The 27,692-nt window shown below is 45.1% G+C and overlaps 1 protein-coding gene across 1 annotated transcript; it reads right to left on the bottom strand.

The window, feature by feature from the left end:
- Positions 1-791: 791 nt before the first annotated feature.
- On the bottom strand, positions 792-27,316 carry LOC146190357 (cytosolic non-specific dipeptidase-like). The gene is made up of 10 exons (XM_084599790.1): positions 27,149-27,316; positions 23,007-23,162; positions 18,068-18,225; positions 11,823-11,897; positions 10,826-10,970; positions 6,257-6,356; positions 5,143-5,308; positions 3,768-3,853; positions 2,811-2,977; positions 792-959 (listed from the first exon to the last, which is right to left on the bottom strand). The coding sequence occupies exons 1-10, from the start codon at positions 27,314-27,316 to the stop codon at positions 912-914; spliced, it is 1,269 nt and encodes a 422-aa protein (XP_084455916.1). The 3' UTR covers positions 792-911.
- Positions 27,317-27,692: the final 376 nt, after the last annotated feature.

The raw sequence follows: 27,692 nt of genomic DNA, 5'->3' as shown, positions 1-27,692 counted from the left end.
AAAATAGAAGGGGAAAATGCTGTATATTTATGTACTGGTGTATAATGCCGTAAATGAGGAAAAAGAGGTCGTCGAGCTGCTGCCAACGTTTTGCTACGGTCAAAAACCTAAAGTATGATGTCCTGAGGCAATCAATATCGATTAAAAAAAACTTAAAGTAAACGCTAAGACCTGCAGACATTGCGCCAACCACAACAAATCACAGCAGGCGTACGGTGACGCTGGTTATGCGAACGGCGTCTGCATTATAACTCCCCTGATGGGGCTGGGATAGGTGGGTCACCGCCGCTTGCGTGGGGGCTAGCCTGCCACCGAATTTTTATCTGTTGTGGGCCGTCATTGCACCCGCCACCGCTTCGGTGGTGGACGACGGCTGTTGTTGCGGCGCGCGTCTTTCTTACCCTCTTCCTTTTCTTTCTTCTCTATTTTCTCTTCTGTCTGCGCGGGGCGGCGGAGGTGGCTCGGCTGCAGAGCCGGTGGCAGGCCCGTGCATTTCTTTTCCTTCTTCCTACAGCCACAACAACAACAACAACTCGTCCAATGAGAAATGGTTCTTAAAGGTTCACAATTCTTGAACTCTTTCTGGTCCAATAAAAGACCTTTTATGGTGAAACATTTAATTAGACATTTTATTTTTGCCCAAATCTTATATCAGTCCATTCCGATCGTTCGTTTAAAATGATAAGAACTCCTGTGCCGAGCGCTAATGTCCAGTAAATGTCGTACTTATGTCAGTGCTCGGGGTTATGCAATCCAGATAAACCAGTTTGTTTATTATTTTCCCAGTGTTTTTTTTTTTCTGTCAAATATCATTACCAAGATTCCGCAAAACTGAACAAATTTGGTACGACCACATTCGTAATCAGACTAAAAAAGGTTAGAAGAAAGCCAGGCCACGCTGGTGGTCCAAGTCACGGAAGCATTGCGACCTCGTACCAGTACGCAGCGAATTGCTTGGCCTGAAAGAAACGACGAAGAAATATGAAGTCGAACAATTTGCGCTCATTGATGGTTATCAACTCTTCAAATGACACACCATAATTAGCAGAAACAATATCTTTCGATAATGTCTCATGGTATCTGTCTTATTTTATGCATTGCTATGTCACTCTCTCTGTACTACCCAATCAGGCCTTGTGGGTAAATAAACGGAATAACCACAAATTTAATTTTTTTTCAAAGGTACTTCTAGGCATCCTGGAAATCTGTCGAAAGGCAAGCAAAGCATGCGAAAACAAACAATTTAACCATGAAAGGTACGAAGGGCACGTCCGCAATTAATGCAGTCATATCTCGTTATCTGACCTTTTTAAGAAATACGATGTTAACAGCAAACGCCAGCTCAGTTTGGCTTCATTTTTGGCGTTCTAATTGTAACATTGAAAGAAAGCTCCTACCGTCTTTCAGAGTTTCGGAGCCGTAGCCGTAAGACAGCTGTACGTCTATTTAAGCCAGAGACGCAAACACCTTGTTTTCTTTTTTTTTTTTTTTTTTGTAAAATGCGCACGTTTACTTGTGCTCCACAAACTAACTCCTTATCTGTGATAACGAAAATGAATTCTTTTCGAAACTGCTTGGTACACAAAACATTAAAATAAACTATCAAAAATGGCAGCAGCCCAGGCCTGCTACTGGCAGCAATCAGCGTTACGCCCAATCTCACAAGTTGCAGGCGGAACTGGAGATGCTCTGTCCTTGATTATATTTAAGGCCGCATATTACCAATGCAGTGCCAATATTGGGCCATGCATGGTTTGTGTTGCCTGGTTACGCTCTCGCTGCAGCGTGGCCCTCCGTACTACCTTCATTCAAAATGCAATTAGAAACAATTAGGAAACGTCAATATTCTCATTCATTCATTGGCTTCTATAGCGGTGCCTTTGAGAGCCTCAATTTGTTCATCTCATTTAAACGATCTCCTAATGAGCGATTTGTTTTCAGATGAATAACAAGTTTCAGTGTACTTTCTGTTGGACAACATATAGTTAATGAAATGTTCCGTGGGTATAAGCCGTTAATGGCGAATTTTGTGCAACTGCTTAAATACACTCATCTGCCGCCTCTTGAGCGTATGCTGACAGGTTCCCCATGAACCTTATGACTGTACACGGCACTCACGGTCACATGATTTTCCTTTGAGCATTGTCAGGAGTGGGAGCGGTGCACACGGCCCTCATGGTTTTTCTAGTTTCATGGGTGATATATAAGTGCCCAGCCATATACTGTTCAAAACAAACTGCTTATGGCGTAATGAATTTTGCCCAACTCCAACAACATATCCCGAGTGTCGACGCTGTTGGCGTACGCATGAACCGTTTTGCGCACGCGCATGGTACGAGACGCCAGCAAACTCGAGCGATGTAAACGCCGAGACCTGTCATGCATGCTGGGTGTAGGCGTCCGTCAGCGTTCAGGCAGGCGCCGGAAGCTGCTCATTCACGTAGGTCTCATTGACGTATGGATACTGCGCTTGTAAGTCACTGTAGTATAGCTGGCTCTCGCTGCTGTCACATGGCTCTACGTCATCGCATGGAGATGCTTCTTTTCGGCCGGGCGCGAGGTCTGCGGCGACAGAATGTGCGTGGGTGTGTCCTTCTTGATGCGCCCTCCAACGTAGCATGAGATGACGTAGAGTGAAGTGAAAGTAGTGAGGGACCGTCCGGAGAGCGGCTACACCTAAATCTTGCAGCTTGAGTGAACTCGCTCCGGGAAAACACAAATTTTCGAACAATATATTTCATCCACGCAGCCGTTAAATGTATACCTGCCTCGATACGAAGGAGTAATGAAAGATGTCATAACCCACGCACCGCTTTTATGTAGTTATCCAGAGTGGTGTTCTCGTTCTGCGAATGCGGCCAGCTTCCCGCACAGTTGACGGGCATGAGCAGCGTGTTGCGGCACACGTGGTCCTGCAGCGCACGCACCGTGCCGATGGTGCCCCCTTCGCGGATGAGGTCCGGCTCCACGCCGTGCACTGCGGCCACGGAAAAGAAGGAGAGGCCACAGGAAGCGGTCGCTTGACTCGAACGAAGAAATGAGAGAGAGCTGGTGCCGAGACATGCACTTCGTCCACTAGCATTTGCTGAATATCTAGAGACTATATCTCAAGGATGCGGCTCAAATTAGAAGTCCCTGTTTAGACCTGATTTTCACGATTAAGAAAGTGGGATTATACTGAGAAGCTTAAACATATACTCGGCTAGAAAGCTCTTCAGCGCCTAATAAAATATCTGAGACACCCGTAAAACAAGTACAGTACTCGTGCAGCTAAACCAACTATTCAACGTCACTGTTTTGAGGACAATAACTGCTAGCGGCTTTGTCAGCTGGATCGTCTTATGAGCCATTAGAAAATTCAGTGTCCTTTCACGTCCTTACAGAGACACTGAACCAGCTTCCGCATGCTGCTCTTTAGCGCAGTGCGTGATTTTTCGCGAAACGGCATGCGAACAATAAGTCCTTGTACGTGCGTTCAAATACAAAATCGCGATTTGTCGCGTTCGTTCGGACCATTATTCTTTTATGCAGGACTTCTATGCAAAGCGACAATCAGTAAATTCATTGCATAGGCTCTTCTGCGTCACATTCGCCCGAGTGCTTATATAAAAGTTGTTGCTGCCTTACATGCGGCAAAAAAGCAAAATAGTCAAAAATATATAGTTTCTGTCAGTGAATATAAAAGGTTGATCTTCAGCAAACAAGCATAAAGAACTGAGTGCAGCGATCTTCGGCGCGGATCGTCGAACGCTGTTTTGTGAGCTCACCATGTTGGACTGCAGCCGCTGCAGCCTTGAAGTGGGGTGCTTGGGGGTCCGTGAACCAGGTTTCGGCGCTGTGAGCCATTGTCACCCTGCGAGAGTTGTGTTGCATATCACCGGTTCTCATTAAGACAGTTTTGAATGTCTAGCTACTCCAGTCATCATAGATGGTGAAGGTTGACCTAGGTTTCTTCATTAAAGTATAACTAAATCATTAGAAATAATGTGAAAACGAGGACGAACAGAGGAAGACATGCTGGTCAATTTCAATTTCCTCTGTTACAAAAAACGGTAGCGCGTGTTTATATCTTACGGACAATACTAGCCAAAAGTGCGCTGGGAATGAACACACGAAATCGATACACGACTAGAATAAACTCTGAAAATCTGTCGCGAATGAGTTTGAGATGTTTATTATGCTTCATGCTTCAGTGCTTATTAATATGGCTTTAGATTTTTTTGAGACCTTCTGTTTCGGCGAGCCTGTGAAATGACCAGTGTATACTGCAGGCCTCCTGCATCTTGTGGGATGCACTTGATGCAAATAAACATTATTATTATTATTATTATTATTATTATTATTATTATTATTATTATTATTATTATTATTATTATTATTATTATTATTATTATTATTATTATTATTATTATTATTATTATTATTATTATTATTATTATTATTATTATTATTATTATTATCTATGAGCGCCATATGAATACTGACGATATCCACGCGGCTTTCCATGGAATAATAACGCTGAGAAGGAGCTGAATTCGTGAAGATACGTTATTCTCTTTTTTGCGCAGCAAGCGGTTTGTTCATCACCTATGCCTCCAACGATTTGAGAGATTTTAACAGGATACCGTGAAAGGCCTCGTTCAACAGAAAATCGGGCGTCGTTGTCAGCGTCGGCATCGGCATTGGGACAGAAAAATCACCAGCATGTCGACATGGCTGCGCGCTGATTGGGCTTAGCGCCGCTTGGCGTTACGTTTGACGAGAGCTGCCAACTCAGGCCTCTTCTTTCACGCGGGAGCGTGATATCAGAATCAGCCTTCAAGGACCTTTGCATTCACGTTACCCCTAGGCCACGCAGGCACGTGCATACGACGTGGTTAGAGCGGGGCTTTAATGTTGGCTGGTAGCCTACGCTATCGCGTCATACCTTTAAAGGCGGAGCCTATAAATGTCTCCCATAATTTTGTGCTTCAAGAAAACTTTGTCAGCTTTTAAACTCGTTGTTACGAGATATATTCTGCCCAATTTGATAAATAACGAACATGCCACCCAGCCGAAGAATCATAATTGGCGAAGCCAGCGTTTTAATTACACCAAGGCGGCCATGCTCTCAGAGCAGCTTATGTGGGTGCACGTACTCACTTGAGGCGGTTGGGGCTGTTCCGCTCCGCGAAGCGGCTCTTCAGGTGTCTGGTGATGCACTCGTGCACCTTGTCAGGAAGCTGGTTGGGGACGGTGCGTACGGAGAACTTACCCGTCACATGATTCGGTATCATGTCCGGCTCCTCGGGATCGCAGCCCGATATTCCTACGTGCGCAAAGCAGTGAATGTACTATACCGAATTCGGGATAAAAATTGGTCGAGGGGCCTGAACCTTGCTAAATAGCAAACCGTGGAAGTAAGATCAAGTATAAGAGAGAGAGAGAGAGCCCCATCTACCGCCTCGGCATTGCCTTGGCAAGGGAAAATACAGTTTAAAATGTAAAAGGACATATTCGTATATAAGCTTGTACAACGGGCGGTTGCAGCCGATTTTGGTGCCAATCTGAAAGAAAAAAGCATAGTACAAATATCACTAACCCACATATCTGGAATTATGTTGGAGGCCTTAAGTAACACTTTCTTTCTACAAGCTTCTGCTGATATCCGCGCATAAATGTTGTACAAGTGCCGTTTTAAACACATCTACTGACTTTCTGAGAAAGAAACGCCGCAGCCTCCTCAACACTGCACGAAACTACCGTGAGAGATTGTACGCTTGCGTCAACTTTTTGCTTTCTTTTTCTTTTGATCACTAAACTTGAGTGACTCTGGCAGCATCCATTTTCATGCTTTCTCGTGCAATCACGCTAATTATTTAACCATTTGTAAGGCATTCACATTTCGCATAAACATTCTCTGCAATTTGAGGCCAAGCGAATTAAAAAAGAAAAATAATTGTTTCATCTCAAATTTCCAAACCTGCACAGTAATTACCGGAGCTGAGAAAATTGAGTCAAATATATCTCAAAAGGTGTCATGGTCACTCTGTAAAGGTGGGGCAAAGGTTACCTCGGAACACTGTACACGGGAGCGTGTAAAAATATATGTTGCAAATAAAGTGCCCGCTTGATTCTCCCTAAACCTTCAAATCTCGCGCTTTAAGTGTTGTATTAATGATTACAGATTTCCTGTGAACGTAAAAGCTTGCGTGAGAGGGCCACCTACCGCCTGGTCACAGCTTGATATAAGTCGCCTTACCGGGTGAGTCCTTACCGTGTAGGGAGAGAGAAGGGTGGCGCCAGCGGTGCATCAAGGTTTCCAACTTGTCCTCGTGGGCCAGTCTGGTCACGGCCATCTCCTGCCGGTACTGGTCCTGCTCGAGACCAGACCGTTCCCGCGAAGTGATCAGTGCTAAAAATGCTGGGATTGAAATCCCAAGCTCCCATTTCACGTGATATCATCTGAGAGCTTCGTTTTAAGTCGATGATAATCATTCGGTGTCATCGACTTAAAACAAAGCAGTAGTACTTTGTTTTCTTTTTCAGCATCGTTCCAAGCCCTCTTGGAGACAGGTTCCTTCATATAAAAAGACCAGCCCTGTGTCACCGGCCCGCTCGTCTTTTCCTCGGCGCACGCGGATAATGTCCTTTAGTTGACCCTCTCCCGTATTTGGTGCGCATCACTGCATGAACCAGTATGCAGCCATGTCACACAGTTCATACGCATGTTACCACTCAGTGCACGATATGTGTCTCATTCAAGGGTTATCCCCTTGTAGAGCGGGCTGAAAGGAAAGAACTGCAATTCCACGCACGACGAGCTTTTCAGAACTGTCTTGCGATTTGCTGGCATTGACGTGCTGTTGTACTTTCTCCTAAACAATATACAGAAGGGCCCAGCAAATTGTGGGCCACACGCTGGAACTGTTCAATGCGGTATACAGCGTATACAGCGGCACATGATCGGCCGGTATTTATATTATCAAGACTCGAAGCTCAGGTGAGCAGTATTCTCACACAAACCGTTCTGCCGTGTGCAGTGCCAGTGCAGTGGTTCCCGACATCGGCAGTAGTTTGCATTTCTGTTCCAAAAACTGAGCAGTTTTTTTTTTAATATGAGCCGAATCGAGAAAACAAAACTAAGTCAACTTATGCGGTAATTACAGCATATGATAGTAACATTATATCAATTATGGGAACTAAATGCTGTAACTCCTAAACGAAGAGATGATGGATTGGCTCTCTTGAGTAAAGATGCTTTTCTACTATACTGAATATTGAAGTATGTAGTTCAACTCGCTGGTAATTTGTTCGTTACTACGTGTTAAATGCTAAATTGCGTGCTAAATTTGTTCAGTTCAGTTCAGGCGTTCAGTCGTGTCCGACTCTTCGTGACCCTATGGACCTTGTCACGCCACGCTTTCCGGTCTCTCACTATCTTCTTAACATCACATAGCTTCATCTGCAATGCCTCGAGAATGCCATCTAACCATCGCGTTCGCTGCCTACCCCTTCTCCGGCGACCCTCAACCTTTCCAAACATCAAATCTTTCTCCAGCGACTCCTCTCTTCTCATCAGATGACCAAAGTAGCTGAGCTTTAACTTTAGAATTTGACCCTCCAATGAGCAGTCAGGGTTTATGGTCGACAATATCGACTGATTTGATCTTCTGGCAGTTCAAGGAACTCTTAAGAGTCTTCGCCAGCACCACAATTCAAACGCGTCAATTCTTCGGCGGTCAGCCTTTTTCACAGTCCAACTCTCGCATCCATACATCACAACTGGAAAGACCATAGCACGGGTTATACGGATCTTGGTTGGCAGACTAATGTCTCTGCTCTTTACTAGGCGGTCAAGGCTAACCATTGCTCTCTTTCCCAGAAGCAGGCGTCTCCTAATTTCATGGCTGTAGTCTCCTTCCGAGGTAATCTTGGCGCCCAAGAACAGAAAATCTGTCACAGCTTCCACTTCTTGTCCATTGATGCTCCAGGACTTGATAGGGCAAGACGTCTTTTTAATGTTCAGTTTAAGCCCAAACTTCTCACTCTCTTCTTGTACGCGCATCAGAAGTCTCTTGAGATCCACTTCACTTTCTGCCATTAAAGTGGTATCATCCGCATATCTAAGGTTGTTGATGCGTTTTCCAGCGATCTTCACTCCAGCTGAAGACTCGTCCAGACCGGCCTTCCTCATGATGCACTCTGCATATAGGTTAAATAGGCAGGGCGACAGTATGCAGCCTTGCCTCACCCCTTTCTCAATCGGAAACCAATCAGTAAGACCATGCCCAGTTCTGACTGTGGCCTCTTGCCCTTTATAAAGGTTCCTGAGGAGACAGATGAGGTGAATTGGAACTCCCATCTCTTGGAGAGCTTGCCACAATCTGCTGTGATCTACGCAGTCAGACGCTTTCGCATAATCAATAAAGCAGAAGTAAATGGGTTTCTGGAACTCTCTTGCTTTTTCCATGATCCAGCGAAGGTTGGCAACTTGGTCTCTAGTTCCTCTGCCCTTGCGAAACCCAGCTTGCACGTCCGGAAGCTCCCGATCCACATACTGCTGCAGCCTACCTTGCAGGATTTTTAACATCACCTTGCTAGCATGCGAAATAAGCTGGCCATAGGGTTTTCTTGGCAGGAAATACTGGAGTGGGTTGCCATTACCATGGTACTAGTGATGCCATTATTGCGTAGAAGTGGAGTTAATCTCGTTGCAGATTTCCTTTGTCTGGCCAATCAGCTCATTCTTGCCGGCTGCGTGTACATGCATGCCGCTGGCTGATTTGCCAACGTTGCCATTGGACTCCCACTTCCGCTAGCACTTGCTACACGGCAGGCTGATTGTGGCGCCCTCTAGCGTTGCCGAATTTTTTTTCCAACAATGGAAGTCAAACCGTTCTGCATGCCTCAAGCCATATCGTTGCCAGATGCATGTTTCGCCTCAACTAAATTTGTTACTGCTTGCTAAATGCTTAGTTTAAAGGGTTTTACATCCCAAGGTGACTCAGACTATTAGAGCCGCCGTAGTGGAGGGCACCGGAAATTTTGACCACCGGGGGCTCTTTAACGTGCACTGACATCGCACAGTACACGGGCGCCTTGCTTTTCGCCTCAATCGAAAAGCGGCCGCTGCGGCCTGGGTTCGATCTCGCATCCTTAGGCCTAGCAGTCGAACGCCCGAACCACTGCACCATTGCCGCGGGGTCGTGTTCAATGGCCCACGAAGGCGACAGGGCGAACGATTTTTCTGCGGTTTGTTCTGCCTGCATCTGCCATTTCTCTTCTAATCATGAACAATTTGGATGCTAAAATGAGGTGAAATACATTGTATAAATCCCTGGCTAGTTTAAACTGGAAACCGACACGGGAACATAAGAAAGAAGCTATCACATCATCTAATCAAGTTTACTTCCGTGTGTGGCTGAAGAATAGCAGCGTCTCTGATAGCACATATCTAAAGCTTTGTTAAGGTTAAAGCATTTCTTTGCGCATGAATGGTGTGGACTGAAGTGTCAGCCGAATGCGTCGGCGGAAATTTCCGCACGAAATGTTCGCGCGAACGGAGACGTAAAGAAAACAATCCATCTCCACCGGGAATCGAACCATTGTCTTTATAATTCCCAGCCGAGCGTGAAAACCACTACTCCACGCTGAGATAATGAAAAACATATCTTAATTCTCCTTGTCTATGCTAAGGATTGTAGAAGCGATGACAATGTCGATGGATTTGGTCATAATGATGATAATAGCTATGGCAATGACGATATATTTATTTGATAATGATAATGATGAGAGTAGCGATAGTGATGAAGATGGTAGCGATGAAAATGGCAATGTAGTTAAAAAAGTTCTATAACGTGGCCTTCACCATTTCCGCTCCTAAGCATACTTAAGCGCATTCCTGATATTTTTTATTTCTCTACTGAATTCAGAGCGTAATCACATTAAAGGATTATATTCATAATCAGAGATTGAATTACTGCAAGATTTTGGAAAAAATTGAGTGAAATTTAGTTTCAGGTCCAAACCAAGAGATGTGTGACCAACTAGCTCATCGTTCGACTCTATTATTGTTCCAAACCAAGAGTTTAATTATAGATATTTGCCAAATAATTCGCACATTTTTTTCATTACATATTGGTTAATTAAGAATAGCTCGAACATATGTATAATACATATCAATTAACTAAGACAGCATTAAGTTTACGCGGATGAAACACTTTCGAGACTATCTATTTTGCATATTTAGGCGGATTCGGCTTATTTCGAGGGAGAAAAAAATCTTCTTTAATATAAGTAAAGCGTCCGATTTGAAAGGATGAGTTTCTTTTATGGAAGATTCCATGGCAAAACTTCGCAATGACAGCGGGCAGGAAAGCCGACCGTCGTTGCGCCCCTCCTCTCACGGAGTGCTTTGTACGCATTCGAGTGCAAGAAGCACCAACACCCTCTGCAGCAGCATTTCCGAAATATATACGCGTGTTGAAATACTCAGTACGCTGAAGATGCCCGTGGAGATGTCTCCTGTGCATTTGCAAGACGCCATTGAAAAAAAAAAAAAAAAAAAAAAACAACTATGTTTAGAACACCGAGTAACATCTGGATTTGATTATTGTAGGTATAAAATCGTCACTCGCGGTACCTTAACTTTACTTTATGGAATGCAAGAGCTTTGAGCCACAATGTATCCTATCATACGAATGCCTCTTGAGAGGCACTATCGTTTGTCGTCGCAAGAGCCTTAGACATTGTAAACGATTTTGATCTCGTCACCTAAACTTTGTATATGGGGAAAATACTGCTAAAGTCAAGCAAGTTTGACAGTGCATACGACAACCCTTACGAGATCAAAGTCGATGTTGCGGTACATTTCGCGCTCTTCGTCAGTCACGGGCAGGACGTCGTCGTAGATGCCCGGAACCGTTATCTTTCCCGTAGAATCCACCAGGCTGTCGAGCAGGTACATCAGGTCAGTCATGGCTTCATATCTGACCGAAAAGAGGGGACACAAAAATACAGAAAACGCTGGAGGCACAACGCGCTCCACACTGCCAATAAAAATATTCGTGCTCTATTTTTCACAGTGCTCTCTGTCCCGATATTTGTGCTCTGAGTTCCTTGCACTTTTAAGTTTGAGGTGTAGCATGCGGTATTACTGCAAAGTTCTTCAAAAGGAAGAACGCATTTAATAATGCGTTAGAGCTTCATTCAGGATATGCTTGAGTAGAACGACCTTCTAGGCTAGTTGGTCAAATTCTTGTATTATAGCTCTTGCAAATAAACAAGATCACACAGAGAAGAAACAAGCAACCGCTAAAGCCAGTTGCGAGTGCTGTATTTCTTCATGTGTTGTCTGTTTCTTCTCTGTATGGTCGTGTCTATTCGCTGCAGTTATGATGCAAGCATCAGGTAATTACTGCACTCATTACGTGTATTAAACTTGCCTGCATAATAACAGTGTGTTCTTTGGCGCTATTCGTTAGGGTGATGGCAGGAGGTGCGTTAGTTTGACAAATGCTTTCTTTATTAATTGTGCGGCTGCCACAATATTCGTCTATTTCATACTGTCAGTAACGTTTAAATGACTTGAACGACTCAAATAAACTACTTAATTAAGATGTTCATTCAAGCCATTTATTTGCACACCTCGAAGGATGGAGAGAGAGAGAGAGAGAGAGAGAGAGAGAGAGAGAGAGAGAGAGAGAGAGAGAGAGAGAGAGAGAGAGAGAGAGAGAGAGAGAGAGTAGAACTTTTTATTTAGACCTGCCTTTGAGCTGCTTGTCCTGAATGTCGTGCTTATACGCCTGAGTAAACGAGATAAAACGGTTTTTTCCACTCACGTAATTCCGCCGTATAGACCGGAATGCAGGCTCTGCTTGCCAGCGTACACTTCGACGTTAAAATACGCTATTCCTCTGAAAAACAAAAAAGATGCAAAATAATGCTCGGCTTCAGTACTTAATAAAATTATGGGGAAAACTTAAGCTTCGCTTTTAAGGGCAGGACGTGATAGCATAGGCTGTCAGCACACATACTTTAACCAAGACGAACATGCCTGCGTGGTAACGTGGCAACTCCAGCTGCCAAACTTAAGGTCAGAAAACTGGAGTCCAGTGAGTGCTCGGCCATGTCAACTGTCAGCTACCGCCTGCCAGCGCCATGCTCGTGATTTTATTGCGATAGCAATACTCGCCAGGTTCCGGTCCGTCGAGTAGTCCCGGGAAGGGTCACGTTTGACCTTGAACAGCCGGGAAGAAAACGAAGAAGATGAAGACGAAGAAGAAGACGAAGACGAAAAAGACAAAGACGAAGAAGACGAAGACTAAGAAGAAGGCGAAGACGAAGAAGAAGGAGATGAAGAAGACTAAGACAAAGAAGACGAAGGCGAAGAAGAAAAGACGAAGACAAATAATAATAATAAGAAAACAAAAAACACGAAGAAGAAGAAAATGAAGAAGTAGAAGGCGAAGAAGACGAAGAATACGACGACGAAGAAGAAGACGATGAAGAAAAAGACGAAGAAGACGAAGAACGCTCGGTCACCCGCAGCTAATGCTTTCGCTCCTCATTCGGTTCAGCAGCATCAAACCCTTCTCATTTATATGTGGGCTGGTATCTTACGCTCTCGCGTCATACTCTTAAAGGATGAGATTAAGTGTCCCCAGTAATGTAGCACCTTACACTGATAGGGCGTGATAGGGGAATAATATAGCAGGCAAAACAAGCTTCCGCCGTTGCTATCTCAATTCAACTAGGGCTAACCAGAGTTAAACTACAACTAATTTTTTCACTCACAACGCCAACGCCGACGTCGGATTTTGAGTAAACGGAACCTTTAACGTTATCGTGTTAAAACTTAGTATGCCGCTGATCAGACCCGTTGCTGACCACGTCCGTGCTCGGTAACATAAATCAGACAAGCGAAACTGTTCCAAGGCTATTGTCTCTCCCTTCAAGGTAACATACACAGACATGTTACGTCTCTTCCCTATCACTGCCAATCACGCGATGACGTACTAAAGACTATTCAGGTTGAAAACCGTGCAGATTTTGCTAGATAGTGCTCAATATTTTTTCGTACAAAGCGCTCCCTCGGCAACGTGGCCCATTATACATACCCAAATATGGCCTACTTATATAAGCCTTGAATGAATGGAAGCACTTGTTGAATCGTGGTAACGATACGTTTCCACCAGTTGAATAAACGTAAGAAGCCTACAGTTACAAAAACCAAGGAAACTATACAAGAACATACCTTTTTGAACTTTTTACTGCGGGAGGTAATTAGTTGAGTGATATCCTTACTTAGAAAATCGAAGCAACAGGCATCGGTGCCACCGAAGCCCGGTGCCAGCGCGTCGCGTGTGATGTGCTGTATTCTACCGTTGAGGCACACTGATATTTGTCCAGCGTGGGAGATGGCATTTTATTCGTCCATGACAGCTGTTCTCTGTGTTATCTGTGGGACCATGACTACCATAACTGATACTCGAAACTTATCATAAGTGCCTTACCATAAACGTATATCAGCCTACTGGATGCCTCTCGAGGCAGCGCCCACTATTCTTCATACTAACGCCAGTGGGCACGTTGTGTTGTCTATCCAAAAAAAAATTCTACTTTATTTCTGTGCTAGAACCCTCTTACGCTACCTACGGCCTCTGTAATATCGGAAAAGGCAGGGTCTCGCAAGAAGCCGCCCGAATTCTAAAAGCTGCAACTAAAATCGATCGCAAAATCACCCTAATTTGGGTCTCAGCACACACGTCCGTCCCCGGCAACGAGGCGGCCCATGATTTAGCCCGAGATCTCTACTTCCGGGCAAACGCGGAGCCGCCCGACTGCCAGGCGATGGACGAACGTTTGCAAACCTATAAAGAAATAATCGAAAATTATAGATTAGGAAGACGTCTGATGCCGCCACCGGATCCTAGCTTAAATAATAAAGAGGCCATAGCCTGGCGGCGATTACAAGCCGAAAATTTCCCGAACCCTGTCTGGTTGTTTCACACCCAGATAGATGAGAGAAAAAACGATAAATGTAAAGCCTGTGAAGCGAGGGGGACCCTCGACCATATACTTTGGGAATGCCCTAAGTTTCCGGGCGCTAGGGACAACATTAAAAGTAGGGAAGCCTGGGTAACCCTGCTGCGAAGCGACGTCCCCGCTGACCAGCAGAAAGCCGTCCACCTGGCGGCTGAGGCCGCGAATAACCAATGTATATTCGCCAGTCCTTAGTCGCGGGGGTTCCAGCCCCCGTTCCTCAGGCCTGCGTGACAGAAGCGGGGAGTAGGGGACCTCCTAAATCGGTGGAAATTAAAGTTTTAATCAATCAATCAAGACTGCAGTCTGGCAGTCTTGAGGCCATAGGTAGCGTCAGAGGGTTCTAGCACAGTTTTCGCCCTCGCTCTTGATCACGTTCTACGGGACGCTGGCGGTAACACAGGACGTTCCACGTCCACCGCTATGGTTGAGGGTGGCGCTGGTGAACACTCTCAAGGCTCGTGTACAGACAACATTAATACCCAAGAAAGTAGCAGGTGGGACAGCGGCCGATGTAGCTCAGTTGGAAGAGCACTGAACGCGATATTCGGAGGTCGTGGTTTCGCTTCCCACCATCGGCATGTTGTTTTTCCTTCTACTTTGTGTTTATTTATCTTTCCGCTAAACAGATTGCGTTACTAATTTCTGTGATTACCGAAGTAAAATAAAAAAAAGACAAAGTACAATCCCCAATGCTTTCCTTGGCCTCGCCGACTGTTGGCTTCTTTCCTTCACGTATTATAACGAACACCCTTATTTCCCCGTCACTTATATATATATATATATATATATATATATATATATATATATATATATATATATATATATATATATATATATGTATATATATATATATATATGTATATATATATATATATATATGTATATATGTATATATATGTATATATATATGTATATATATATATAAACAGGATGTCACATAACTTTAACAGGATGTCACATCTATTTTATTCTAAAATCAGTTTCGGATGATGGACCGTCCGAAACTGTTGTTAGAATAAAATAGATAATCGGCAAAGTTGTGTGACATCCTGTTTGAATTTCCCTGGCCCATTAGTCATAAGCAAACTATGGATATATATATATATATATATATATATATATATATATATATATATATATATATATATATATATATATATATATATATAAAAGTGAAAAATTGCTTCATACTGTTTCCAAGTTTATTTGTAGTCGACGTTTCGGCAGGAGCCCTGCCTTTCTCAAGACTGATGGTACATGATTCTTGTTTGTCTTCTTATAGGGTTGGCCAGAGGTGATACAAACAATATGGGCACATACAGGTGAGTCAGCTGGACACGCACAACACACACATACACACACAGCTGCGGAGAGCAGGCTAGGCCCAATGGGCCATCAACCCAAGGCACCGGCCGCCGCGAGTCATCTGTATACAGTACAAGACACAATACAGGCAACCGCGGAACAACCTTGGAAGGGAAAAAAAAAAAGGAAAAAAAAAAGACGAAAACAGGTGGGGGAAGGTGTCTGCTGCAGGTGGTGAGAAAATTATTCTTCTTGTTCTCACTAAAAGATGGGAGCGCCCAGCGTGATGAGAAAACCAGGTGGACACTGCTGGTTAGAAGAACCTGACAGCGGCGAGTAAAGTTCGAGCAACTTGCGACGGGAGATGAACCGGAAAAAAAAAAAAAGTAAGTAAATATGTGGGACAGTAGAATGGTGAAATACTTTGAGGTTTTCGCTAACAGATGTGAGGGCTAAGCAAAGGAAGAAAACAGGTGGGGGAACGTGTTTGCTGCAGGTGGTGAGAAAATTATTTTTCTTGTTCTCACTGGGAGCGCCCAGCGTGATGAAAAAACCAGGTGGACACTGCTGGATAGAATAACCTGACAGCGGCGAGTAAAGTTCGAGCAACTTGCGACGGGAGATGAACCTCAAAGAAAGAATAATAATAAAAAAAAAAGAAGTGAGTAGAATGGTGAAATACTTTGAGGTTTTCGCTAAAAGATGTGAGAGCCAAGCATGAAGAAGGTTTTTACGAGAAGTGGGATGTGGAGGGTATCAAAGAAGCGAGAAAAAAAAAGGAAAAAAAAAAAAAAAGAAACCGAGGAAAAGCTGTAAAGGGATAATGGTTGATATATATGTATAGCATTAAGCTTGCAGGGCTCGTAAGGACGACATTGCCCCAATGTTTTCATTTATCCCAGTATTAATTGTCCTAAACTTATAAATAAAGTATGACTCACGCTGCTCCCGCTCCCGTGTATTATTGAATCCCCCCTGAAGAACTGTTAGTTTGACTGAGTCGAATGAGTGCTGTTTCTGGTTGATATGTTTTGAAAAAGGAAGGTTGGGCAGAGAGCGGACATGAGCTCGGTGATTATTAAACCGCATTCGAAGAGGGGTAGCTGTCTGGCCAATATACTGCATGCAGCATACACCGCATTCTAGGAGATATATAACGTTTGAGGCATCGCAATCAAAGTTACCATCTATTCTACCATCTATTCTACCAAAGTTACCATCTTTGATTGCGATGCCTCAAACGTTATATATCTCCTAGAATGCGGTGTATGCTGCATGCAGTATATTGGCCAGACAGCTACCCCTCTTCGAATGCGGTTTAATAATCACCGAGCTCATGTCCGCTCTCTGCCCAACCTTCCTTTTTCAAAACATATCAACCAGAAACAGCACTCATTCGACTCAGTCAAACTAACAGTTCTTCAGGGGGGATTCAATAATACACGGGAGCGGGAGCAGCGTGAGTCATACTTTATTTATAAGTTTAGGACAATTAATACTGGGATAAATGAAAACATTGGGGCAATGTCGTCCTTACGAGCCCTGCAAGCTTAATGCTATACATATATATCAACCATTATCCCTTTACAGTTTTTCCTCGGTTTCTATTTTTTTTTCCCTTTTTTTTTTTTTCTCGCTTCTTTGATACCCTCCACATCCCACTTCTCGTAAAAACCTTCTTCATGCTTGGCTCTCACATCTTTTAGCGAAAACCTCAAAGTATTTCACCATTCTACTCACTTCTTTTTTTTTTTTTATTATTCTTTCTTTGAGGTTCATCTCCCGTCGCAAGTTGCTCGAACTTTACTCGCCGCTGTCAGGTTATTCTATCCAGCAGTGTCCACCTGGTTTTTTCATCACGCTGGGCGCTCCCAGTGAGAACAAGAAAAATAATTTTCTCACCACCTGCAGCAAACACGTTCCCCCACCTGTTTTCTTCCTTTGCTTAGCCCTCACATCTGTTAGCGAAAACCTCAAAGTATTTCACCATTCTACTGTCCCACATATTTACTTACTTTTTTTTTTTTATTCTTTCTTTGCGGTTCATCTCCCGTCGCAAGTTGCTCGAACTTTACTCGCCGCTGTCAGGTTCTTCTAACCAGCAGTGTCCACCTGGTTTTCTCATCACGCTGGGCGCTCCCATCTTTTAGTGAGAACAAGAAGAATAATTTTCTCACCACCTGCAGCAGACACCTTCCCCCACCTGTTTTCGTCTTCTTTTTTTTTTTTTTTTCCCTTCCAAGGTTGTTCCGCGGTTGCCTGTATTGTGTCTTGTACTGTATACAGATGACTCGCGGCGGCCGGTGCCTTGGGTTGATGGCCCATTGGGCCTAGCCTGCTCTCCGCAGCTGTGTGTGTATGTGTGTGTTGTGCGTGTCCAGCTGACTCACCTGTGTGTGCCCATATTGTTTGTATCACCTCTGGCCAACCCTATAAGAAGACAAACAAGAATCATGTACCATCAGTCTTGAGAAAGGCAGGGCTCCTGCCGAAACGTCGACTACAAATAAACTTGGAAACAGTATGAAGCAATTTTTCACTTTTATGTAACCTCTAGCAACCAAGTACGTCTATTTACTTATCCTATATATATATATATATATATATATATATATATATATATATATATATATATATATATATATATATATATATATATATATATATATATATATATATATATATATATATATATAAACGATGTTCTCACATGCACAGAGAACGGCTCACCTACCTAAGTCCGTAGGTGAGACACGGTTTCTTGGTGCCGAGCCAGAAGTTGTCCGACACGCAGGTGAAGTCGATGCCGTCGAAGAATTTGCTCTTCCTGTTCGATCTGAGGTAGGGGACGGTGCCTTGCGAGCCGACCTCCTCCATGCCTTCGTACAGAAACTGGGCACGAGGAAAAAAGCGAATACACAATGTAGGCGTACGTATAGGGCTCCAGCAGAACGTAGGAACACCGTGGATTGGTTGGTTGGTTCATAGGAAGGGAAAGGCGCAGTATCTGTCACACTTGCTCTGTGGACACCTGAACCGCGCCGTAAGGGAAGGGATGAAGGTGGGAGTGAAAGTGGATAGAGAGAAAGGGGAGCCGTAGTGGAGGGCTACGGAGTAATTTCGACCACCTGGGGATCTTTAACGTGCGCTGACACCGCACAGCACACGGACGCCACTTCGTTTCGCCTCCATCGAAACGCAGCCGCCGAGGCCGGGATTCGATCCCGGGAACTCCGGCACAGTAGTCGGGCGTCTTACCACTGCACCACCCCGGCGGGGCACACCGTGGAGCCTGTTTTACGTAATATAGCGAGAAAAAAAAAAGTGTAATACCCATCTCCTCTCACAACGCGTATCGAACCATGCCGCACTGTACACGCAGGTGGCATCGGACAAGGACCCACGGCTTCGAGACCGGCGTAATGAGCCGGTTCCGAGACCAGGATTATTCTGTCAGGTAACAAATTACAAAATTAACAAATTTATTTACTCTATCAAAAACGTAACTGATCACAGTGGTCAGTTACAGTCAAAACAGTAATCGATTACCATCGCGTTACTTTTATCGAACTTTATGACAAACTAGTGCGACTCGCTTGAAATTTTTTACATGCTAAATTTTCAACAGTTCTTTTTCGAAGTTGTCGTTGATTTCACAACGTTCCTTTGGGGAGAGATTAGCAGCTACATTGGAGGCAGTGTTATACCCCGGGCGAGCATATTGTGCACCTGCTCGTAGTAACATAGGGACCAACTCAGGACATGGAGACTCTGGGCCTTGTTGCTCCATGATTACAGGTTCTTTCAAACTACTGTACTAACAAAAAAATTAGAAGGTCTCTTGGATGTCTCTTAAGAGGAGAATGACGAAAGCCTACCTTTCCTCTCCTATTCTTTGCCTCTAATCGTGTGCGTATAAAGCAATCAGCAATCAGTTATCGGCGTTCGTTGCAGTGCTAGATATAATTATAATTGGTTTAAAGGAAAGGAAAGGCGCAGTATCTGCCACACACTCCGGCAAGTCATAGCTCCTGTCGCGTGGCGTTCCTTGGCGCGCGTTCAAGTGTGGGATTGCAGATAGCAGGAACGCTAGACGAGAACACATCTCGCGGAATCTCGCGCTCAGATCCAATACCTCCTAATAGGAGGCGTTGACAGATTAATAATAATAATAATAATAATAATAATAATAATAATAATAATAATAATAATAATAATAATAATAATAATAATAATAATAATAATAATAATAATAATAATAATAATAATATGTTAATTCATATGAAAGGAAAGGTGCAGTATCCGTCACACACTTTTGGTTGGTTCATAGGAAGGGAAAGGCGCAGTATCTGTCACACTTGCTCTGTGGACACCTGAACCGCGCCGTAAGGGAAGGGATGAGGGTGGGAGTGAAAGTGGATAGAGAGAAAGGGGGGGGGGGGGGGCGTAGTGGAGGGGTACGGAGTAATTTCGACCACCTGGGGATCTTTAACGTGCGCTGACATCGCACAGCACACGGACGCCACTTCGTTTCACCTGGTTGGTTCATAGGAAGGGAAAGGCGCAGTATCTGTCACACTTGTTTTGTGGACACCTGAACCGCGCCGTAAGGAAAGGGATGAAGGTGGGAGTGAAAGTGGATAGAGAGAAAGGGGGGCCGTAGTGGAGGGCTACGGAGTAATTTCGACCACCTGGGGATCTTTAACGTGCGCTGACATCGCACAGCACACGGACGCCACTTCGTTTCGCCTCCATCGAAACGCAGCCGCCGAGGCCGGGATTCGATCCCGGGAACTCCGGCACAGTAGTCGGGCGTCTTACCACTGCACCACCCCGGCGGGGCTTCGTTTCACCTGACCTGCGCCCTAAGGGAAGAGAGGAAGGTGAGAGTGAAAGTGGAAAGAGAGTGAGAGAGGAACTGTAGTGGAGGGCTACGGAATAATTTCGACCACCTGGGTATCTTTAACGTGCACTGACATCGCACAGCACACGGACGCCTCTCCATTTCGCCTCCATCAACGTTTTTAGATTCCTCCATCGAAACGCAGCCGCCGGCGGCGGCGGCGGCGGGATCGAACCCATGTACTCCGGCCACAGAGTAATATACTCCGTGACTCCGGCACAGTAGTCGGACATCTTAACCATTGCACCTGCTGACCTTCCCTAAGCAGTGCAAACAGTCTTTCGGCTGGTTCTCTTTTTTTGGGAGTAAATAAAGAGTTTATCATCATCACCGCGGTGGTGCACGTTGACAAATCTCGCGCACAGATCACGAGCACAACTCTCGCGCACAATTCTCGCGCACGGGATTTCGTTCTATGAGCAAAGGCGTTCGCCTTAAAACAGTTTTCGTGTTCACGGAAATCGAGCAACTAAGGCGAGACTACGACGCGAAAGCACGCTCTCACGTTTTCCGCATTGGAATTATAGCACATATATAGTCCTCGCATGCAGTTATTAGTTTTCATCTGAAGCATGCCGCATTTCAAACATTCGTAATCTCACGTATATTTCTAACATAACTCTTGTTCAACTCTTGTTCAACTTAGCTATGAAAGATCTACCAGGCCTTCTTTCCGAAATTCCCGGCATCAAACACACATTGTATGCGGATGATATCACTGTCTGGTGCAACTCGGGGAGTGACGCCGAGATCGAGGAGCGTCTTCAAGCAGCAGCGGACACGGTGGCCCGGTACGCCAGGGAGAGAGGCCTCCAGTGCGCGCCGGAAAAGTCCGAGTTGCTAATCCTGAAGAACCCGAGGACACCCGTAGCACAGAACATCTCGGTGTATATAGAGAGCCACCCAGTACAGAAACCCACGGAGATCCTAGGGCAGTATATCCCGCAGGGGCGACAGAACACCACCACAATGAAGAAGCTTACAACATCCACCGAGCAAATCCTCCGGATGATACATCGTATCCGAAATAAACACCATGGCATGAAGGAAAGGGACACCATCCGCTTAGTGCAAGCTTTCGTGATCTCGCGGATAATGTACGGGACGGCATTCCTTAACCTCTCCAGGTCGGAAATTGAAAAGTTGGAGACACTCATCAGGAAAGCCTACAAGACAGCCCTGGGGCTACCGAACTCCACGCCAACGGCCAAGCTCATGGCTCTAGGAGTACATAATACCCTCGAAGAGATGTGGGAAGCACAATGGCTCTCACAACTCAATAGGCTCGCACTTACAACACCCGGCAGAGAACTGCTCGAGAAGATCCATGTTAATCAGCCCTATACAATTGACCAAAGGGAAGAGGTCCCACGCGATGTGAGAAGACGCATCAACGTGTACCCGATTCCGCGGAATATGCATCCCGCATATAACATCGAGAGGAGGATAGCAAGAGGGGAAGCCCTGCAGAAGAAATGGGACAAGCAGATTAACACCCTTTACGTGGACGCAGCAGGACCACAGAATGGCGTCATGACTATTGTAGTCTCAACGCCTGCGGGGTCGATGGTGAACTGCGCCTCGGTGAAAACATCTAACCCCGCTCACGCAGAGGAGGCAGCTATTGCATTAGCTGTAGCATCTAACCCCAACGCCGCTGTGCTCACTGATTCCCAGAACGCCTGTCGCAACTTCAATTACGGATTAATTCATGTCAGGGTTGTCATTGCTAACTAAGCACCCACCCAACCAAGCATCAATCATCTGGTTTCCCGGTCACCTGGAACTACCAGGAGGAAACGAAGCCGCTCACAGGCATGCCCGAGCTCTTCTATACCGGGCGTCTCCCCCTGATGACCATGAAGGGTACCGTGACCTGATAGGTTTAGCAGTGTATGCTGACAATCTCGCGCCATACAGAACAGCCAGAAAGGAGTACCCAACACCACACAAATCCCTCAATAAGTTAGAAGAGAACATCCTTAGGAGACTACAAACCAACACATACCCAACACCAGCTAAATTAAACCTGTGGTACCCTACACTATACTCTCCGCAGTGCCCACACTGTGGAGAGGTAGCTAACCTCTACCATATGATGTGGGCATGCCAATTTAATCCCTTAGTTGACCCCATTCCCAACCCCTCGGAGGAGCAGTGGAAGGCTATTCTGCTCAGCGATGATCCTGACCGTCAGCACTGGCTGGTGGGGAGGGCCAGCGCAGCAGCAGCAGCCAATGGACTACCGGACTAGGCGGCCCATCCACATGTTCTCAAAATACTGAATAAATAAAGATTTTTTCAATCAAATAACATAACTGGCAGCGAAAAACGTTTAAAGGAAGAACATTTTTCTTACAACCAATTAGGTACGACACAACTATGTGCTCTATTAAGAGAGTTAATTGTCGGGCTAGTTGGTGTTCTGACATCACGAGTATATTAATTAGCGCAAAGCGACAGGACGACCGTGTTCATCCTGTCTTTCTGTCATCCTGTCGCTTTGCGCTAAATAATATACTCGTGATGTCAGAACACCAACTAGCTCAACAATTAACTCTCTTAACTGCGCCTGTGTTCATCCTGTTTTTCTGTCGTCCTGTCGCTTTGCGCTAAATAATATACTCATGTGCTCTATGTGTGGCATGTTCATTAAAGGTGTACGTTAAATGCTGTGTTCAGCATCTAGCTCCTTTCGTTTAAGAAAACAAACTACTTTCTCGCCGGGCCGCGAAAGTCGCGCAGAATAATTAAGTACGGCACATCTTACCTTGAGGTTCACCGGCAATGGCACCCCAGCCTTTATGTAAGCGTGCAGTGCCCAGACAAAGGCGAGCGCAGGTCCCTTGTCGTCGGAGCTGCCTCGGCCGTAAAGCTTGCCGTCACGTTCCTGCAGCTCGAACGGGTCGCTCAGCCAGCCGTCAGACTTCAAGGGAAATGGAGACATTGTGAGGGGACACGCGCAAAAATGTATAAAAGAAATGCAAGCGCCCAGGTAGCAAGCAGGGGTGACAGAACAGACGTTGTTTCCCTAAATCCTAATCATCTTCTCCAGTCATAGCGCAACCACATGCCGCACGATGATGCGCCGAGTGTGATATTCAAGTCATCGCTCTGCTGAAGGCAGAATGCCGCGACGACGCCCACCAATTTGACATGCTGTTACAGATTTTTTTTTTTTTGCTGCAAAGTTATTTATCCATTCTTGTGCAATGCTAACCCATTTTGCGGCAGGGTAAATAGTTTCAAATGGCTTTTAGATGGACTTCGGTGGACTTCAGATGTTCAAGTTCTTCAGCACTGCTAACTCCATTTGCGCGATTTGCATATTAAAATACGAAAATTCTCACCTGGCTGCGGACCCGGCTTTTGCGACACATACGGGGCTATACTACTAAATAAGGTATCTTCAAGGCTAGATTGGCAGCTGGAATGCGGGCAGTGATTATTGCTTCCTCGGTGGGTGTAATGGTAACACATTTTCCAGTAGGGGAAAACAGACGACATTATCTTCTCACACTGGCTCTTTTATTGCATTCAAATTAGCGATCCCCCCCCCCCCCCCCCCCCCCCCTCTTTCCTCTGTAGCGTGATAGGTGCCTCTTCAGATATGACAGCGGCCAGGGTAGGCGCTAGAAGCCAGATACCAAAGTAGCGGCACCTGAAGCTGGCTCTAATCTGCGCACCACGCACGTATGCGTAAATAGAGTCGGAGTGCGGAAGCGCTGTGAATAACGAATAGACGAGCGAGCAGTTTGAGGCGGCGGGGAGCACAATTCTGTCATGGTTTCAGACTGCCGCAATATTCTAATCTGACAGTGCAATCCCAGGTCGAAAAAAGAAGCGCATCTGTCAAGTGCAGCGCTCATTCTATAGGAAAATCAAAAGAGCAACGCTATGAATTGCCTCAATGCCACCTTGAAAGAAACGCTTGTCTGCACCAAATGCATCCACAAACGTTCCGATGCAAGTGCAGCTAGCGCTTACGCATGAACAAGTTTTGTGAACAGACTCTATCAGTGAAAGCAGAGAATTTGCTGCAAAAAATAATAAAAATAAAATAGTAGCAAAAAAAAAAAGAAGAGGAAGCCAAGTAAGATTATTGTGAATGTACATGAGGTTTCCCACAACATAAAAAAGATAGCAAGCAGGCACAATGTAACTGTGCTGTTTCCAGCAAGTCATAAAAGATATGCCCAATGATGGCGAAAAATAAACTAACATGCGATGTATGTAAGCTATTCAGCGTCATATCTGTTTCCCACAGTATAGTAACAAGGTGTACATCGTTAAATCTTCCAATTTATTTGCAACGAGGTGCACATATATGTCAAAGAAGCCGCTGCATTAATAAACATTTTAGGGAGCACGATCCCTGCCTTCCGCCCTCCTTTTCTCCTCCTCCTCCCAGGGAGCACGATCATCTGTGAAGGAAAACAAGAGTATAGAAATCTTGCTGTTCACTGTCAACACTGCAACTGCAAACACATTCTCCGACAAGCTGGTTCTATTGAAAGTTTTGAACCAAACTCCACAGGCACTCCATATAAGTACACCATCAGTCAATCCTGTGTGTCAGCCCACCGTCACTGTTATTGTGTGATAATTGAATGGCATTCCTGAGAAACGATCGATTTCACGTGGCGGACATAGGACTGAACACAAACTTTTGTTTTTCAATATAATTTCTGTTGCAAGTGCAGCGCCTGTCTTGCAGTGTTTGTTTCTCTCCTCGTCTTCTCAACTTTTCTGCTATGGATCGTCACCAACTGGCTCAAACATCAGTGCCTCCCCAAAGATTTGTGCAAGCCGCCAGGTATTCTTTGCGGGTGCCACAAAAACAGCGCCCATTTTCCGGCCACATGCTTCGGTTAATCGTGCAAAAGCACCCATAGCCCTATATAGCGCATACACAGAAAGCACAGCTCGGAACGGTCTCAACACTGAACTTAGGGGGGGAAAATGGCGCTATTAAAAACAAAGACCCAAGGAAAACACAAATTACGCGTGTTTCCAAGGGTACCGAGGAAGGACAAGCAATCGTCACCCATGGGAAGCGAGTGACGACCATACCCCACGCACGAACAAATCGCGCGCGGAGAGCGAGACATTCGCCCGGTGGCAGCAAAGTCCAAATCTTGGGGGAAGTTTCAAATTACCAAAAGGTTTTAGTCGAGCAATGCCGGCAAAAGCGGCAAACCAAAAAAGAGCTGGCCCGCCTCTTGGAAACAGTGCTCCTGCGCAAAGGGGTCGTGTTTCCAAGATAATTCCCAAGCTTCGGCGATCCAGACGTGTAGCGTTATCCACAATAACAAAGAAAGTAGATGGGTGGGGGCAGGAGATGGGGTTGGATTTTGTTGTCACGTCGCAGTGCTAGATACCGAAGCTCAAGCTGGATTTTGCACCGATTTTATTCGGGAAGTAGTAGTAGTAGTAGTAGTAGTAGTAGTAGTAGTAGTAGTAGTAGTAGTAGTAATAGCAGCAGTAGTAGTAGTAGTAGTAGTAGTAGTAGTAGTAGTAGTAGTAGTAGTAGTAGTAGTAGTAGTAGTAGTAATAGCAGTAGTAGTAGTAGTAGTAGTAGTAGTAGTAGTAGTAGTAGTAGTAGTAGTAGTAGTAGTGAGGGTAGTAGTAGTAGTAATCGACATGAACGGAGTCCGGTTTCCACGGGAACCATTCGGAGCGTCGCAACCTTAGGAAGAGGAAGAGGAGGGTTTGCTTACAGTGAGGAAGTTTTGCGAGAGGGAAGTAGTTCGGATTAGGAGGACCACCTTTTAAGCGCCCGTCCTTTCAGTTTCACGTCATTGTTAGTAATCGTGGAAAGTGGAAACTTAAAGTAGCAAAAACCTAAGAGTGCTCTGCTTTCCTCTGCTTTTCTAAGTGCTTTGCGAGCACAATGTCAAGAGCTCGCATAAAGAAACCGAAGCTCCCGGACTCTTCGTGCCGCTTTTGAGTGATGACTGCTTCGTGTTCCGATGGCTTAGGCCTTGTTAGGAGTTGTTTCCCTATCCCTGTTATGTCCTGTTTAGGCATTCACGGAATATTTGACTGTCTACGCTAGGCAAAATAAATTTAGCAGGTCTGGGTGCAGCCGTGAAAATAAACGAAGCATTTTTCACAGCACGTCCAGTACTCCATATGGTCCTCCTTCATCCAGCATGCAGTGGATGTATATGCTTTCAAAAACCCTCAGTAACGTCTTACGACTTAGTTAAATATATTTGTGACAGGATACACATGCAAATGGAAGTTACAGACAATCTCGTGATGAAGCGCGATGAAATCGGAAGCTTTTTGACTGCTGGGAGCAAGGAAAAAACCCAGCCAAGTTTAAGAGCTCCTCACAACGCCCCTATCATCATCATCATCATCATCATCACCACCCGGACTATACCCACTGCAGGGTTAAGGCCTCTCCCATATTTCTCCAATTATCCGTGTCCAGTGGCAGCTGCAGCCACTTTACTCCTGCGAACTTATTGACCTCATCAGCCGACTTAACTTTCTGTCGCCTTCTGCTACGCTTTCATTCCCTTGGAATCGAATTTGTTACCATAAGCGACCATCGGTTATCCTCTCTTCGCACTACATGTCCTGCCTACTTCCAATTCTTCTTCATTTCTACTAGACTGTCATGAACTGTAGTGGAAATCAAGGAGAAATGGACATGGGCAGGGCATGTAGTGCGAAGAGTATGAGAAGGGCATGTAGTGTATGCCCCATTAGATACATGTAGTTCTTGAAAAGATGACTACGTCCAGGCACGGTAAGCCGGCCTGTCCTCCAACAAACCTAGACTGCAGAGTGTAAGCGCTTTTTTTTAATGCCATAAAATGCGTGGAAGCAAGGCGATAATATGTGTCAACAGTGGATTGCACACACAAACAAAAAAAATTGTAGGAAAAGCGAACGAACCTTATGTGCTGGCTGGACGTCTGTATGAGCGTACATACAGACAGTCTTCTTTCCAGGGTCGTCCCCGAGACGTCCCAGCACAAGCGGAGGGAAGGGCAGCCTGGTACCATCTGGGAGCGTCTGGTCCCCCATCGGCTCCACCTCAACAATCATGCCTTCTGCCTCCATCATCTGCCAATAAACGGGGCAGGCGCAACGGAATATCCTTGTATTCTACGGGTAGTAACGGCAGTTACAGTCCCTTAATGCTATGTGTTTCAAAAGTTCAGACTAAAACCCGACCATAATCTGCGGGGAGTTTTCTTTGGCTAGCGGATGGTGCCAGTGGTTATAAGCTGTTCATCTAGCCGATCTTCTAATTCACCCTTGGGAACAAAGGAACTTTACAATAAGCTAATGCTCGAGATGGTGTCAAACACTATGTCACGCAGGAACAGTTGCTCTTTTAATAACTCAATTCTCCCGTTATCCCTATTCATTCAGATGCATGCATCTAAGCTTCGCGGCATTTAATATTTTCGCTACAAATCGCCATTGATTTCTC

Source organism: Amblyomma maculatum, chromosome 4, assembly GCF_055883805.1.
Source record: "Amblyomma maculatum isolate TAMU_Amacu chromosome 4, ASM5588380v1, whole genome shotgun sequence".
Lineage (NCBI taxonomy): Eukaryota > Metazoa > Arthropoda > Arachnida > Ixodida > Ixodidae > Amblyomma > Amblyomma maculatum.
This window is presented reverse-complemented; position numbering and strand designations above follow the sequence as displayed.

Excerpts from the sequence above, each read along its gene's own strand:
- LOC146190357 (XM_084599790.1), bottom strand. The coding sequence starts at position 27,316 with ATGGAGGCAGAAGGCATGATTGTTGAGGTGGAGCCGATGGGGGACCAG. Across the intron at positions 6,357-10,825 it reads GCAACATCGACTTTGATCTC|GACCAGTACCGGCAGGAGAT; the intron begins GTAAGGGTTGTC and ends GGTCTCGAGCAG. Across the intron at positions 2,978-3,767 it reads AGCGGCTGCAGTCCAACATG|TGCACGGCGTGGAGCCGGAC; the intron begins GTGAGCTCACAA and ends CCGTGGCCGCAG.